Below are 12,978 nucleotides of genomic sequence, written 5' to 3'. Positions count from 1 at the left end.
CTCTCTCTCTCTCTCTCGCACACACACACACACACACACACACACACACACACACACACACACAAACAAACACAGCACTATTTTAAATTCTCATTTTATTTTTGATGGTAATGTTAATTGATGTAATAAGTGTATGGTGTAACATAAAAACAGTTACAAACATCTGTATGCATATTTACATTGTATATTTATGAAAGTAACAAGCTACATCTGTATACAGAAAATACATCTATGACATGAGTTACTGAACTATAAATATTACATCATATATTTAGTATTTTCAAACCATGATAGAAATAGCTAGACATAGATATAAAGCGACAGAAGCAGATCATGAGCGTTACGGGCGAGTCTACGGCGGATGTGAGGCACTTTATCAGATGGAGGAGAATGAAGCCGATGGCACTAAAACTAAACGAGTTCACAGGCTCAGAAAACCACTGCTATACTGCATAATCAAGAACACGAGCACACGACTACAGGACGCCTTTACACGGGCAATTCATAACCGAGAAAATGCGCACACTATGTTATGCATTCCAGAGTCATATTTCCATGAATAGAGAAGAACACAAATAAAAAAATAAAACAGTAGCAGCACCTGATTAAACTGGTAGTCACATGAACGCAATGTTACACGCGAAAGCGTTGCATAATCTGCGAGGAACCGTAGAAATCCAGATTCGCCTCCAGCCGGTTCTCCACAGACGCCAGCGATTCACCAGAAGAAGCAACACAAAAGCGCGGCGAGGGTTAAACCATACTCCATGAATAGAGAAGAACACAAATAAAAAAATAAAACAGTAGCAGCACCTGATTAAACTGGTAGTCACATGAACGCAATGTTACACGCGAAAGCGTTGCATAATCTGCGAGGAACCGTAGAAATCCAGATTCGCCTCCAGCCGGTTCTCCACAGATGCCAGCAATTCACCAGAAGAAGCAACACAAAAGCGCGGCGAGGGTTAAACCATACTGGAGAACTAGATCGCGATTAACAGTCATCCGATTAAATCTTGTGATGCGGTTAGTGATTGTTTCTAGCAGCTTCATAAGACGAGCTTCAAAAACACTTGTTCCGCGCACCATTTACTGTCATCGTTCGGCGATACAAAACTAGAGAGAATCTCCATTAAAACCTCAGAAGTAATTTCCGTCGTCTCCACTACTTTTCAATGTGAAACAATATTAAAATGTGACTTATGTACATAATGCTGTGAAATCAAACCACGATACGTACCGTCACTGTGGGAATAGTGTTGATATGTACAGCCGGAGGTCCGAGCATCTCGTGGAAATACTTGCATAGAAAGTAAACCGTCTTTCTTTCCCACAACACTGACAGATCATCTTTGCACAAAACATCTGATTATTAGTCAAAACAAGATTCGGCATAAACATAAACAGCTTTAAACATGCATGTAAAATAAACACTTATATTCCACCTTGAGAATAATGTCCTGCGTGTTGGATGTTGTTCAGCGATTTAAACCGTCTGCGGTTAAAGTCAGAAAGGAGCTTCTGGGATTATAATAAGTGCCCGCTGGATTGAAAGCATCAGCGCTTTAGGAAACGTGCATCCCGAACACAACGCAGGAGCAAAACAAGAGCACAAGAGTCTGTACCTTAGTGCATTTCTCCGTCTAGTACTGATAGCATCAAAAAGAAAAGGCCACGGTTAATAACTGCACGAAAAAGCCAAGAGCGAAAATCCCTTCAGCGTACATGTGTTAGATCTCTGTACAAGACACGATAGTATTATTATTTCTTCACATAGTTACACGCGACGTGTTGCTCCAGGAGTGCGCTTCCTCCTCATGTCGGTGCGGCGAGGACGTTCCTCCTCACGTCAGGAGCTCCTCCGCTCGGCTCCACCAACGCCTGCGCTCGGCCGCTCTCTCCACAAGCTCCAGTCAAGCGGTGAGTGACGCTTCGCCCGTCTCGGGCCAATGAAAACAGCGCTCAGCCCGCGGCCTTGTGCTTTCCTCCGCAGCAGCGACAGGCCTCTCCGCAGCGGTGGCAGGCGCGCAGCGGAGGGTAGCAGCACATGCAGGGCGCCAGCAAAGATAGACCCAGCAGCGCCAGCCAGCGCACACAGAACTGCTCCTCGCTGACGTCGCAGGAGCATGGGTCCGAGAAGTCTCCCTCCGAGTCGGACATGCAGTGGTACAGCATGCTCTCGGCACACAGCATGCAGCTCACCTTGTAGATGCACTGCTTGATGGGGTCGGGCGCATCGGGGCACTGACCCCGCCGGTTGTCTTCATGGTTGAACATCTCACGGCAGTAGATGCAGCGCGAGCGCTCGCCGTCCTCTCGCCGCCTGCGGGACGCCTTGCACTTGCCGAGGACCGGCTGCTGCGTCTTGACGGAGTCCTTGCCGCCGATGTGCTGCTCCGGGCCCTCGCCGTACAGGTACTCGCACTTCTTGCCATCCAGCTTGGAGAAGGCGGCAGAGGCGTCGGGCTCCTCGCGCTCCGGGTCCTGCTTCCACAACACCGGGTGCCGGTAGTCCTCATAGCCTCGGATGAGGACGTCCTTCCGCGGGTTGATGCGGACGATCTCCTCGTCATCCATGTGAAAGCTCACGTGACGCCTGGTGTTGAAGGAAACCTGCGAAGCGGCGACACAGAAAATGGGTCAAAAGACCATGAACATCAACAAGCCTGAAAAACTGTAACTATCTGCTCTGACAACCATCTGAATTGTGGCGTCATCCTGCAGTCAGTGGGTTTCTGGTCCGTGTTTAACAGAAGCTCAAGATATTTTCAAGACTTTATTCTACTCTAGACAAAAGTGTAACACTCACTCTACAAACATAAATAAAATCTGATATTTCACCCAACTTCAAGGCCTTCACCTGACCTGCTGGCTGAATATGTCATTGTTTTTGAAGAAATAAAGATAAAGCTACAATTGTAGAGTGAGTCTTGCACTTTTCTTCTAGAGTTGAAATTTTTTGATTTTTTAAAAAGATTGAACCTCTTATATAATTGGTTGAGCATGTGCTATTCATGTTTGGTGCACATTTATTCTACAGCATATTTTTTTGCTTTCTCTTGTCTTGGGAAATTTTTTTTTTGCAAAGTGTGTAAATAGGACTACAGAGGTTCTCTTTCAGTCAACTCGCTCGACATCTCACTATGGGAAATGCCTCTTGTGTGGCCATCCATGAAGCCCTGTACAATCACGCCCATCAGGCCCACGCTCTCGGGAAGCCCCACCCCTTCCTATTTAAACAGCAAGACTTTATTCTACTCTAGACAAAAGTGTAACACTCACTCTACAAACATAAATAAAATCTGATATTTCACCCAACTTCAAGGCCTTCACCTGACCTGCTGGCTGAATATGTCATTGTTTTTGAAGAAATAAAGATAAAGCTACAATTGTAGAGTGAGTCTTGCACTTTTCTTCTAGAGTTGAAATTTTTTGATTTTTTAAAAAGATTGAACCTCTTATATAATTGGTTGAGCATGTGCTATTCATGTTTGGTGCACATTTATTCTACAGCATATTTTTTTGCTTTCTCTTGTCTTGGGAAATTTTTTTTTTGCAAAGTGTGTAAATAGGACTACAGAGGTTCTCTTTCAGTCGACTCGCTCGACATCTCACTATGGGAAATGCCTCTTGTGTGGCCATCCATGAAGCCCTGTACAATCACGCCCATCAGGTCCATGCTCTCGGGAAGCCCCACCCCTTCCTATTTAAACAGCAGCACTGGCTCAGTATGGCATCCTACATCTCTTCACTCGTGGCATCCAAGCTACGAGCCCTTGTTTTCAGTGCACTTAGTGTTACTTCGGCAAGACTAAACTGTCCGAAAGACAAGTGACCACTTGTTGTAGGGCGTCAAGCTATCTAAGAACATTAAGTGTATTGAAACGCTTTACCAAGCCCATGAAGTAGATAAAATCAACTTACCAGTTGAATTATGGCTTCTTCCACGAAGTCAAACAAGTCTACAGCACCCTCTCGACCTTGTCCTGGGGGATGTGGATTCACTATTGCAGCTAAGGATCTGGATGTGGTATGCCCGGCGTGTCTGGGCCCGGAGCATGCCCAAGCGGCATTACAAGCGACGATCTCTTGTAATCAATGCAGCAAACTGTCCCGGGGTGCTGCGCAGGAAAGCGGTGTTTGTGCAGGATGTGTGTAGCGATCCTGTACAAGGGAGAGACACAACAGCATCCCTGCAGGAAATGGAATCTCCAATGCCGACAACGAGGTTGGGCTGACCAGCTTATTCCTTTGGATGAGCTGGGGGAACCGGTCGCTTTCGAGATGGAAATCGAGTCATTCCCTAAATTCCTACCGGAAGATGATTCAGTTTCCATCACAGCCTCGGGGGATATGTCAGATGATGGCGAGGAGGAGGATGACCAAGACCCGTTTGCTCCTTGAACGGAGTCCCCTGGTTACCAGCCAGGGGTAGAAGAACAGCAGACGGCAGCAGAGGGTACAACTCTGCATGAGGTTTGCCGACGAGAGTCGACTAGACTGGGCATTGATTGGCCGTCTGCTCTCCCTGCCGCAAAATGCTCGAGGCTAGATGGGAAGTTCCTTGTTCCTACTACCTCAACAGTTCATCAGGCACTTCCACCTTCCCAGGACTGTATGGATGATCTGATGAAATATTGGGAAAGACCACTGTCATCTAGAGTTCCAGTATATGGGTTTTCCCAACTGGATATGCAGGAGATGGGCTGGTCTCACATGCCATCAATGGAGGCATCACTGGCAGGCCATCTGGATCCCCGATCGGTGGTCGGTTATCCACGATCGCACCTAAGCTGCCTCAAAGATCTGATCGTTTCTCTGCATCGATTTTTGAGAAGATTTATAAATTTTCAACTCAGACGGGACGCGCTACTAACGCGATCACTCTTCTGTTGGCTTACATTGCCGAACTGGAAGAGGAGATGACAGGGGCCTTGTCGCAAGGAAAGGACGTCACTGAGCTGTGGACCGAGATTCGCACGGTAACGGATCTCATATTGCGCTCCTCAAGATGCCTTGCTCAGTCCACAGGAAGAACGGTGGGTCTGGCGGTAGTTGGGCAGAGAGCACTCTGGCTGAATTTTTTCCACCATGGGGGAAAAAGATAAGACCCACTTCCTTGATCAGCCGGTAGATCCTAAAGGCCTGTTCAGGCCGGCTGTGGTAATGATGCAGCAGCAATTCGAGGCAAAGAGAAGGGAACAAGAAGCCTTCAGGTCATTTGTGCCATGTAGAGCCCCTATGCAATGACAAACATCACGTCGTCCTGTTTATACACAAGCAAGAGGGCAAGCATATTGGCACGGGCTGAGGAGGGGAAGTACATCCTCATGGGTGGTTGTTCCATATGATCAAGATAAACAATCTCCCTCTTGGCAGCGGAAATCCTTCGCTCAAGCAGCAGCGGCAGCGGCCCCGCCCCCTCCGACTGCGAGGGGAAGAAAGAAGAAACAGGTGGTTTAGCAGATCCCGATCTGTTTCTCACATTGTCTCCGCAAATCCCCCGGAGTACAATGATGAGCATCAAAGGCACTCACCAACCACCGCACATACCCTGGGGTCGAGTAGAGAATGTCAAGAAGCACCATCACACACCTGTTTCCCCTGTGTTGTTGAATCAAATAAAGCAGACTGTTTATGCACAAGAACATTGTGTGGTCTCTTGTTCTTTCCTTCTTCTAAATTCAAACAAGTCTCTTATACAAATGAAAAGAGATTAAGTCACAATACGGTGTTACACAGGCATCCTGTACAAACTGTATTGTTGAAAACACCTGTAATGCAAGTAGAAAGTCTACAGCAGTTCCAGGTTTCGCCACTAGAGGTCTCTCCAACACCACGTTTGAACGAGGTGCGAGATTTATCAGTACACCTAGACCAGGGGTGGCGAACTCCAGTCCTGGAGAGCCGCAGCCCTGCAGAGTTCAGCTCCAACCCTAATTAAAACTCACCTGCCTGTAGCTTCCTAGTAACCGTTCAGACCTTGATTAGCTTGTTCAGGTGTGTTTGATTAGGGTTGAAGCAAAACTCTGCAGGGCTGCGGCTCTCCAGGACCGACGTTCGCTACCCCTGACCAGATTCTCAGTGGTTACTCAGCACGATTCAAAAAGGGTACAGACTGCAATTTGCGAGAAGACGGGATTCTTCAGCCAGTATTTTCTGATCCCAAAGAAAGGGGGAGGAATTCTGCCTATTTTGGACCTCAGAACTTTAAACAAACACCTGAGAAAATACAAATTCAGAATGTTGACACACAAATCCCTGCTCCATTCTATACAAAGAGGAGACTGGTTCACCTCAATAGATCTGAATGATGCTTATTTCCATATTCAGATCCATCCTCAGGACAGACAGTTCCTAAGGTTTGCTTTCCAGGGCAAGATATACGAGTTCAAGGTTCTACCGTTTGGCCTGTCTCTAGCACCCCGCATTTTCACAAAATGTGTGGAAGCGGCACTAACACCGCTGAGACAACAGGGTATAAGGATATTAACGTATCTGGACGACTGGTTAATTTGTGCCAGGTCAAAGGAGATGGCAGATCTGCATACAAAGGCAGTGTTAATGCATTTGAATGCTCTGGGTTTTGTAGTAAACCAGAAGAAGAGCTTGTTAACTCTGACTCAGTCAATAATATTTCTGGGTTTAAACCTAAACTCAGTATCTTACCGGGCAACCCTGTCAGAACAGAGGAGGGAGAATTTAAGGAATTGTGTAGGTCAGATTCATCTGGGGAAAACAGTCTCTTTTCGGCTGTGTCTGAGGTTGCTGGGCCTCATGGCTTCTGTCATAGCAGTAGTGCCTTTGGGGCTACTGTTCATGAAAGATTTTCAGAGATGGGTTGCTGAAATTAAATCCCTCCAGACATTTACACAGACAGGTGCGTGTCTCAGCCCAATGCCTATAGGCACTGCTCATCTAGCAGGACAGGGAATTCTTGATGGAAGGAATGGCAATGGGAGTAGTCTCAAATCACAAGGTGGTCACCACAGATGTGTCCTCACTGGGTTGGGGAGCGATAATGGAGGGACAACCTGTGAATGGGGTATGGACAGAATCAGTCAAAGTAATGCATATAAATTGTCTGGAAATCCTTGCAGTTTCTCTGGCCCTCAAACACTTCATTCCGCAGATAAGAGGTGGTCATGTGTTAGTCAGATCAGACAACACAACAGTGGTTGCCTATATAAACAGGCAAGGGGGAGTCTGATCGAGGAGTCTGCATGCCTTGGCAAAAAGAGTATTGTTATGGAGCAGAAAGCACTTGCTGTCTCTCAGAGCGACACATGTGCCAGGCCAAATGAATATCGAGGTGGATCTGTTGTCGAGGGGGAATACTCACCCGGTGGAATGGAGGCTCCACCCAGAGGTAGTTCAGGAAATATGGCGCAAATATGGTCAGGCAAGAGTGGATCTATTTGCCTCAGAGGAGAACACACATTGTCCCCTGTTCTTCTCACTAAAGGGGATGGATGCGCCACTAGGAATGGATGCATTAGCACATCCCTGGCCAGAGACCCTGTTATATGCTTTCCCACTGATAAGCCTTATCCTCCCCACACTGTCCAGAATCAGATCACAGAGTGTGAGGGTGCTCCTAATAGCCCCGTTATGGTAAGGGAGGACATGGACAGCAAAGATAGTTCAACTGTTGTATTTGCATTTGTGGTGTCTTCCTCAGTGCAGAGATCTCCTCTCTCTGGCAGGGGGGAGGATTTTTCATCCACATCCGGAGAGGTGGAATCTTTGGGTCTGGCCCGTGAAAGGTCTAACCTGAACGCCCTGGGCCTACCTCAGAATGTGATCTCCACCATACAGAGTGCTAGAGCAGACTCCACCAGATCTCTGTATGAGGCAAAATGGAAAAGGTTTGAGGCATCGTGTCAGGAAAGACAGAAGATACCATTTCTTTCATCATTGTCGGACATCCTTACTTTCCTTCAGGAGATGCTAGAAGAAGGCAAAGCCTTCTCTACAATCAAAGTGTACTTGGCAGCCATTTCATTTTGCCACATGGGATTTAACGATGAAACAGTAGGAAAGCATCCTATCGTAAGTAGATTTATGAAGGGTGTGTGCCGTCTGAGACCAATCACCAAACCTATGTTACCAGCATGGGATCTGTCCCTGGTCCTGGAAGCACTCAGGGAAGCCCCTAGTGAACCCTTGGAGCAGGCAGATTTGAAGATTGTCTCCTACAAGACAGCTTTACTGCTCGCCCTAAGCTCTATGAAGTGGGTCGGAGAGTTACATGCATTATCTATCAACCCTGCATGTATCAGGTTTACACAAAATTTTTCCAAAGTTACTTTGCGCCCAAACCCAGCATTTGTGCCCAAGGTAATCAAGCCTGGCTACTCATGTATGGAGATAGAAATTCATGCTTTCCACCCTCCTCTCTCAAGAGTCCCCAAGGAAAGGGGATCTGCAGCACTTATGTCCGATTAGGGCATTAAGGATTTACTTGGAGAAGACACAGGTTTTTAGACGATCTGAAAACCTCTTTGTGTGTTTTGCGAACCCTAAGAAGGGCCAGGCACATCTCACTGGATAGTAGAAGCTATAAAACTGGCGGATTCAGTCAGCTATTACCAGGAAACCTAAGAGCCCATTCTACAAGAGGAATGGCCACGTCTTGGGCGGTATTTAAGGGTATCTCCATGGAAGATGTGTGTGCAGCAGCCGACTGGGCTTCTCATACTTTTGTGAGATTTTATAAATTGGACGTGACAAAATCTGCTTTGGTACAGGCAGGCAAGGGAAGGTAAAGGAGGATAGAAGACTCCTAAGTGCAATGAATAAGCTAGGGGATGCCCGCATATTGGGCGTTTTCTATATCCCATAGTGAGATGTCGAGCGAGTCGACCGAAAGAGAACGTTGGGTTATGGTTATAACCTTGGTTCTCTGAGGGAGATGAGTGAGACACGTTGGGTTATGGTTATAACCTTGGTTCTCTGAGGGAGATGCGTGAGCCATCTCACCAGAGGGCCCATTATTCTTATACTCGGAAGAGCTGTTAAGTATTCCATACTGAGCCAACGTTGCTGTTAAAATAGGAAGGGGTGGGGCTTCCCGAGAGCACGGGCCTGATGGGCGTGATTGTACAGGGCTTCATGGATGGCCACGCAAGGTTATAACCATTTCTGGAAAATTAAACATCAACACAGTGAACAGCTAAACATCTATTTGCTAGTCTGTGTTCATAATCATGGTTTTGTAAACTATTCTAACTCAAACTTTCAAGGACAATGTTCTTAAATAAAGACTGAAAGAGTTGGTGAAGCTTAATGATTGCAATGATGAAGACATGACCGTGGTGTAGCTTGTTTACATTTAGCTTTTTACTTCTGATGATTGTATTTAGGCTTCAAAATTCATGAAAGTTGTGTTCATTTGTGAAGATTATCATCATGGACAAAACATGTAAGAATCAGAATCTTTTGTTGGACAGTTTATTTTCTGCAATAATCTAAAAGCCAATGGAAAAAAAGTCCTGCTGGGTTTTTGTGGAGGAAACCAGGGTGATGCAAATTTACAATCTACAAAAATACACTGTAGCACTGTATTTAACTCAATTTTGGATAAGATATGGACTTCCAACACTTTGAGTATGAATACAGTAACTTGCGTGATGTGGTCTGATGTGTGTGTGTGTGTGTTGTACCTGTGGAGGCAGGAACCTGAACTCAATCTCACACTCACACTCACAATCTCTCTCTCTCTCTCTCACACACACACACACACACACACGCACACACACGCACGCGCACACACACGATCTCACACACATACACATACACTCTCACACTCACACACACACACGCACACACACACACACACACACACACACACACACACACTCTCACACACACACACACACACTCTCTCACACACACACACACACACACACTTTGAGTATGAATACAGTAACTTACGTGATGTGGTCTGATGTGTTTGTGTGTGTGTGTGTGTGTTGTACCTGTGGAGGCAGGAACTGCTGGCTGGCAGTAAGAGCCTCGTCGAAGGGCTGAGCTCGTACGTAAGAGCTGCGGAAGGGTTCAGTGGACACGACACCACGAGAACAGAAGACGTCTCTCACCGGCGTACCGACAGCCATGGTCTCCTGTCAATCACAGCACACTCATGCATTAGCATGACCTACTGTAAAGCTGACCCAACAATGAAAATGTGCTCACCCTCAGGCCATCCAAGATATAAATGAGTTTGTTTCTTCATCAGATTTTGAGAAATTCAGCATTGCATCAGTGTCTCAGCAATGGATGCTCTGCAGTGAATGGGTGCCGTCAGAATGAGAGTCCAAACAGCTGATAAAAACATCACAATAATCCACAAGTAATCCACAGCACTCCAGTTAACATCTGGAGAAGACAAAAGCTGAAACAAATCCATCAAGACGTTTTTAACTTCAAACCATTGCTAAAATATGAGTTTATAATCCATAATAACGCTTCCTGGATTTGTCGATTACTTGTGGATTATTGTGGTGTTTTTATCAGCTGTTTGGACTCTAATTGGGGCAGTCGTGGCCTAATGGATAGAGAGTCGGACTTGTAACCAGAAGGTTGCGGGTTAGAGTCTCAGGTCCGGCAGGAATTGTTGGTGGGTGGAGTGAATAACCAGCGCTTTCTTCCACCCTCAATACCACGACTGAGGTGAGACCCTTGAGGCACCGAACGAAGAGCCGTTTTAGGTAGGCGTGGTTGACTCTTAACTTTTATAAAGAATATCTCTTTGGATTTGAGACTTTAGTCTTTGCAACTTTACAGATCTTCTTTATGCACCAAGAGCTTGTAACACTCCAAAGAGAAAGGAAAACTTGAAATCGCATCATATGACCCCTTTAACTCTTTCAGTAAAATGACAGAGTATTTTGTATTGTAAATCTCCTATTGATGCGGTTCTGCTGTATGATTAATGAATCTTTCAAAGATGATTTTACACACATACAGCAGCACTAAAATCTAAATGACTGATGTTAAAAAGCTCCTGGGCATTAAATGCATCAACTGCAGAAATACATGTGAACCTGAGCAGAGACTGCTGGAAGACACCAGCAGAGGGAGCTCTGAACCGGTGTGACGAGACGAGACGCTCAAACACGCGTGAGTCACGTGTGTGACGCCTCTGACCGCAGAGATCACTGATGATCACACGTCCCGCAGTATTTTGTATTGTAAATCTCCTATTGATGCGGTTCTGCTGTATGATTAATCAATCTTTCAAAGATGATTTTACACACATACAGCAGCACTAAAATCTAAATGACTGATGTTAAAAAGCTCCTGGGCATTAAATGCATCAACTGCAGAAATACATGTGAACCTGAGCAGAGACTGCTGGAACACACCAGCAGAGGGAGCTCTGAACCGGTGTGACGAGACGAGACGAGACGCTCAAACACGCGTGAGTCACGTGTGTGACGCCTCTGACCGCAGAGATCACTGATGATCACACGTCCCGCACCAGACCCTCCACAAGAACCGGCCCATCGCGACATGATCTGACAGCCTCACACTCTTCACCTGTGTTTGACGCCTCACACACACATCAGCGCACCGCGGCCTGTGCCACAGTATGTGACACATGAAAGCAGCTGACGTGCTCACATTACAAGAAACAGAAAGAGGAAATATCACACTGACACTGAATAACACTGTGTGTGTGTGTGTGTGTGTGTGAGTGTGTGTCCAGGTCTGTTTATAACTGTTTGCTCCAGTAATCAATGTCCTGCGGTTGCTAAGAGACGTTTCCTGTGACTTCAGTCTCCCTTCTGAACTTCCCTCACACACACACACACTTAATCTCACTCACACACTCACAATCTCACACTCACACACATATACACTCACACTCACACACACACACACACTCACTCACTCACAATCTCACACTCACACACACTTAATCTCACTCACACACTCACAATCTCACACTCACACACATATACACTCACACTCACACACACACACACACTCACTCACTCACAATCTCACACTCACACACACTTAATCTCACTCACACACTCACAATCTCACACTCTCACACACACACATACACACACACACGCACTCACTCACTCACACACACACACGCACACTTACTCACACACACGCATACACACACACATGCACACACACTCACACACACAAATGCTCAAACACACACTCGCACACGCACACACTCACACGCATACACACTCACATGCACACACACTCACACACACAAATGCTCAAACACACACTCACACGCACCATACACACACACACACACACACACACACAAATATATATACTTACACACACAAATACATACACACACACACACACACACAAATATATATACTTACACACACACACACACACACAGTAACAAGAGAAAAGACAGAGGGAAACACACACACACACAAATACACACACACACTCAAACACACTCACACACACACACACTCACACACTCAAACACACACACACAATCACTGCTCTCCATCTGAATACAGAAAAGCAGATCTGCTGTCTGCGTGTGTTCTGATGGGTCCGGCTCAGACGTTCACACACACATGACAAATGCAACACTGAAATAACACGAGGATACGGCCACAGACGTCCAGCTGACGTGCACGTACACAGATCAGCTCCATGAACTCCCAGCATGCCCTGCGGCGGACAGCAGCTTTACTGTAACACAGAACTCTCCTGCTGCCTAGCAACAGGCGTGTGATTGGGCCTGATCACGGCTGATCTCCACGGCAAAGGACACGCATTTTTAGCTCTTAATCTATGAATGAATCAAACACGACACTGCAGGAGACGGACGAGAGGCATCGCAGCACTTCCTCCTGAGACTCCTGAACCACAGCATCTCTGCAGCGTTATTTTAGTATATTTTATATACTATTACATTATCATTAACATTTTCATTTAGCTTTTGCTTTATATATATATATATATATATATATA

General features: G+C 46.1%; 1 protein-coding gene across 1 annotated transcript in view; it reads right to left on the bottom strand.

The window, feature by feature from the left end:
- Nucleotides 1–776: 776 nt before the first annotated feature.
- Nucleotides 777–12,978, bottom strand: part of spred1 (sprouty related EVH1 domain containing 1) — a 35,250-nt gene continuing 23,048 nt past the window's right edge. Inside the window, exons 5-6 of the mRNA XM_016564715.1 lie at nucleotides 9,981–10,124; nucleotides 777–2,613 (exon numbers count right to left, since the gene is read on the bottom strand). Of these exons, the coding sequence (XP_016420201.1) occupies nucleotides 1,963–2,613; nucleotides 9,981–10,124 (795 nt within the window). The 3' untranslated portion in view covers nucleotides 777–1,962. The remainder of the gene's footprint in view (nucleotides 2,614–9,980; nucleotides 10,125–12,978) is intronic.

The sequence above is a fragment of the Sinocyclocheilus rhinocerous genome, unplaced genomic scaffold (assembly GCF_001515625.1).
Source record: "Sinocyclocheilus rhinocerous isolate Xijiao unplaced genomic scaffold, SAMN03320098_v1.1 scaffold1071, whole genome shotgun sequence".
Lineage (NCBI taxonomy): Eukaryota > Metazoa > Chordata > Actinopteri > Cypriniformes > Cyprinidae > Sinocyclocheilus > Sinocyclocheilus rhinocerous.
This window is presented reverse-complemented; position numbering and strand designations above follow the sequence as displayed.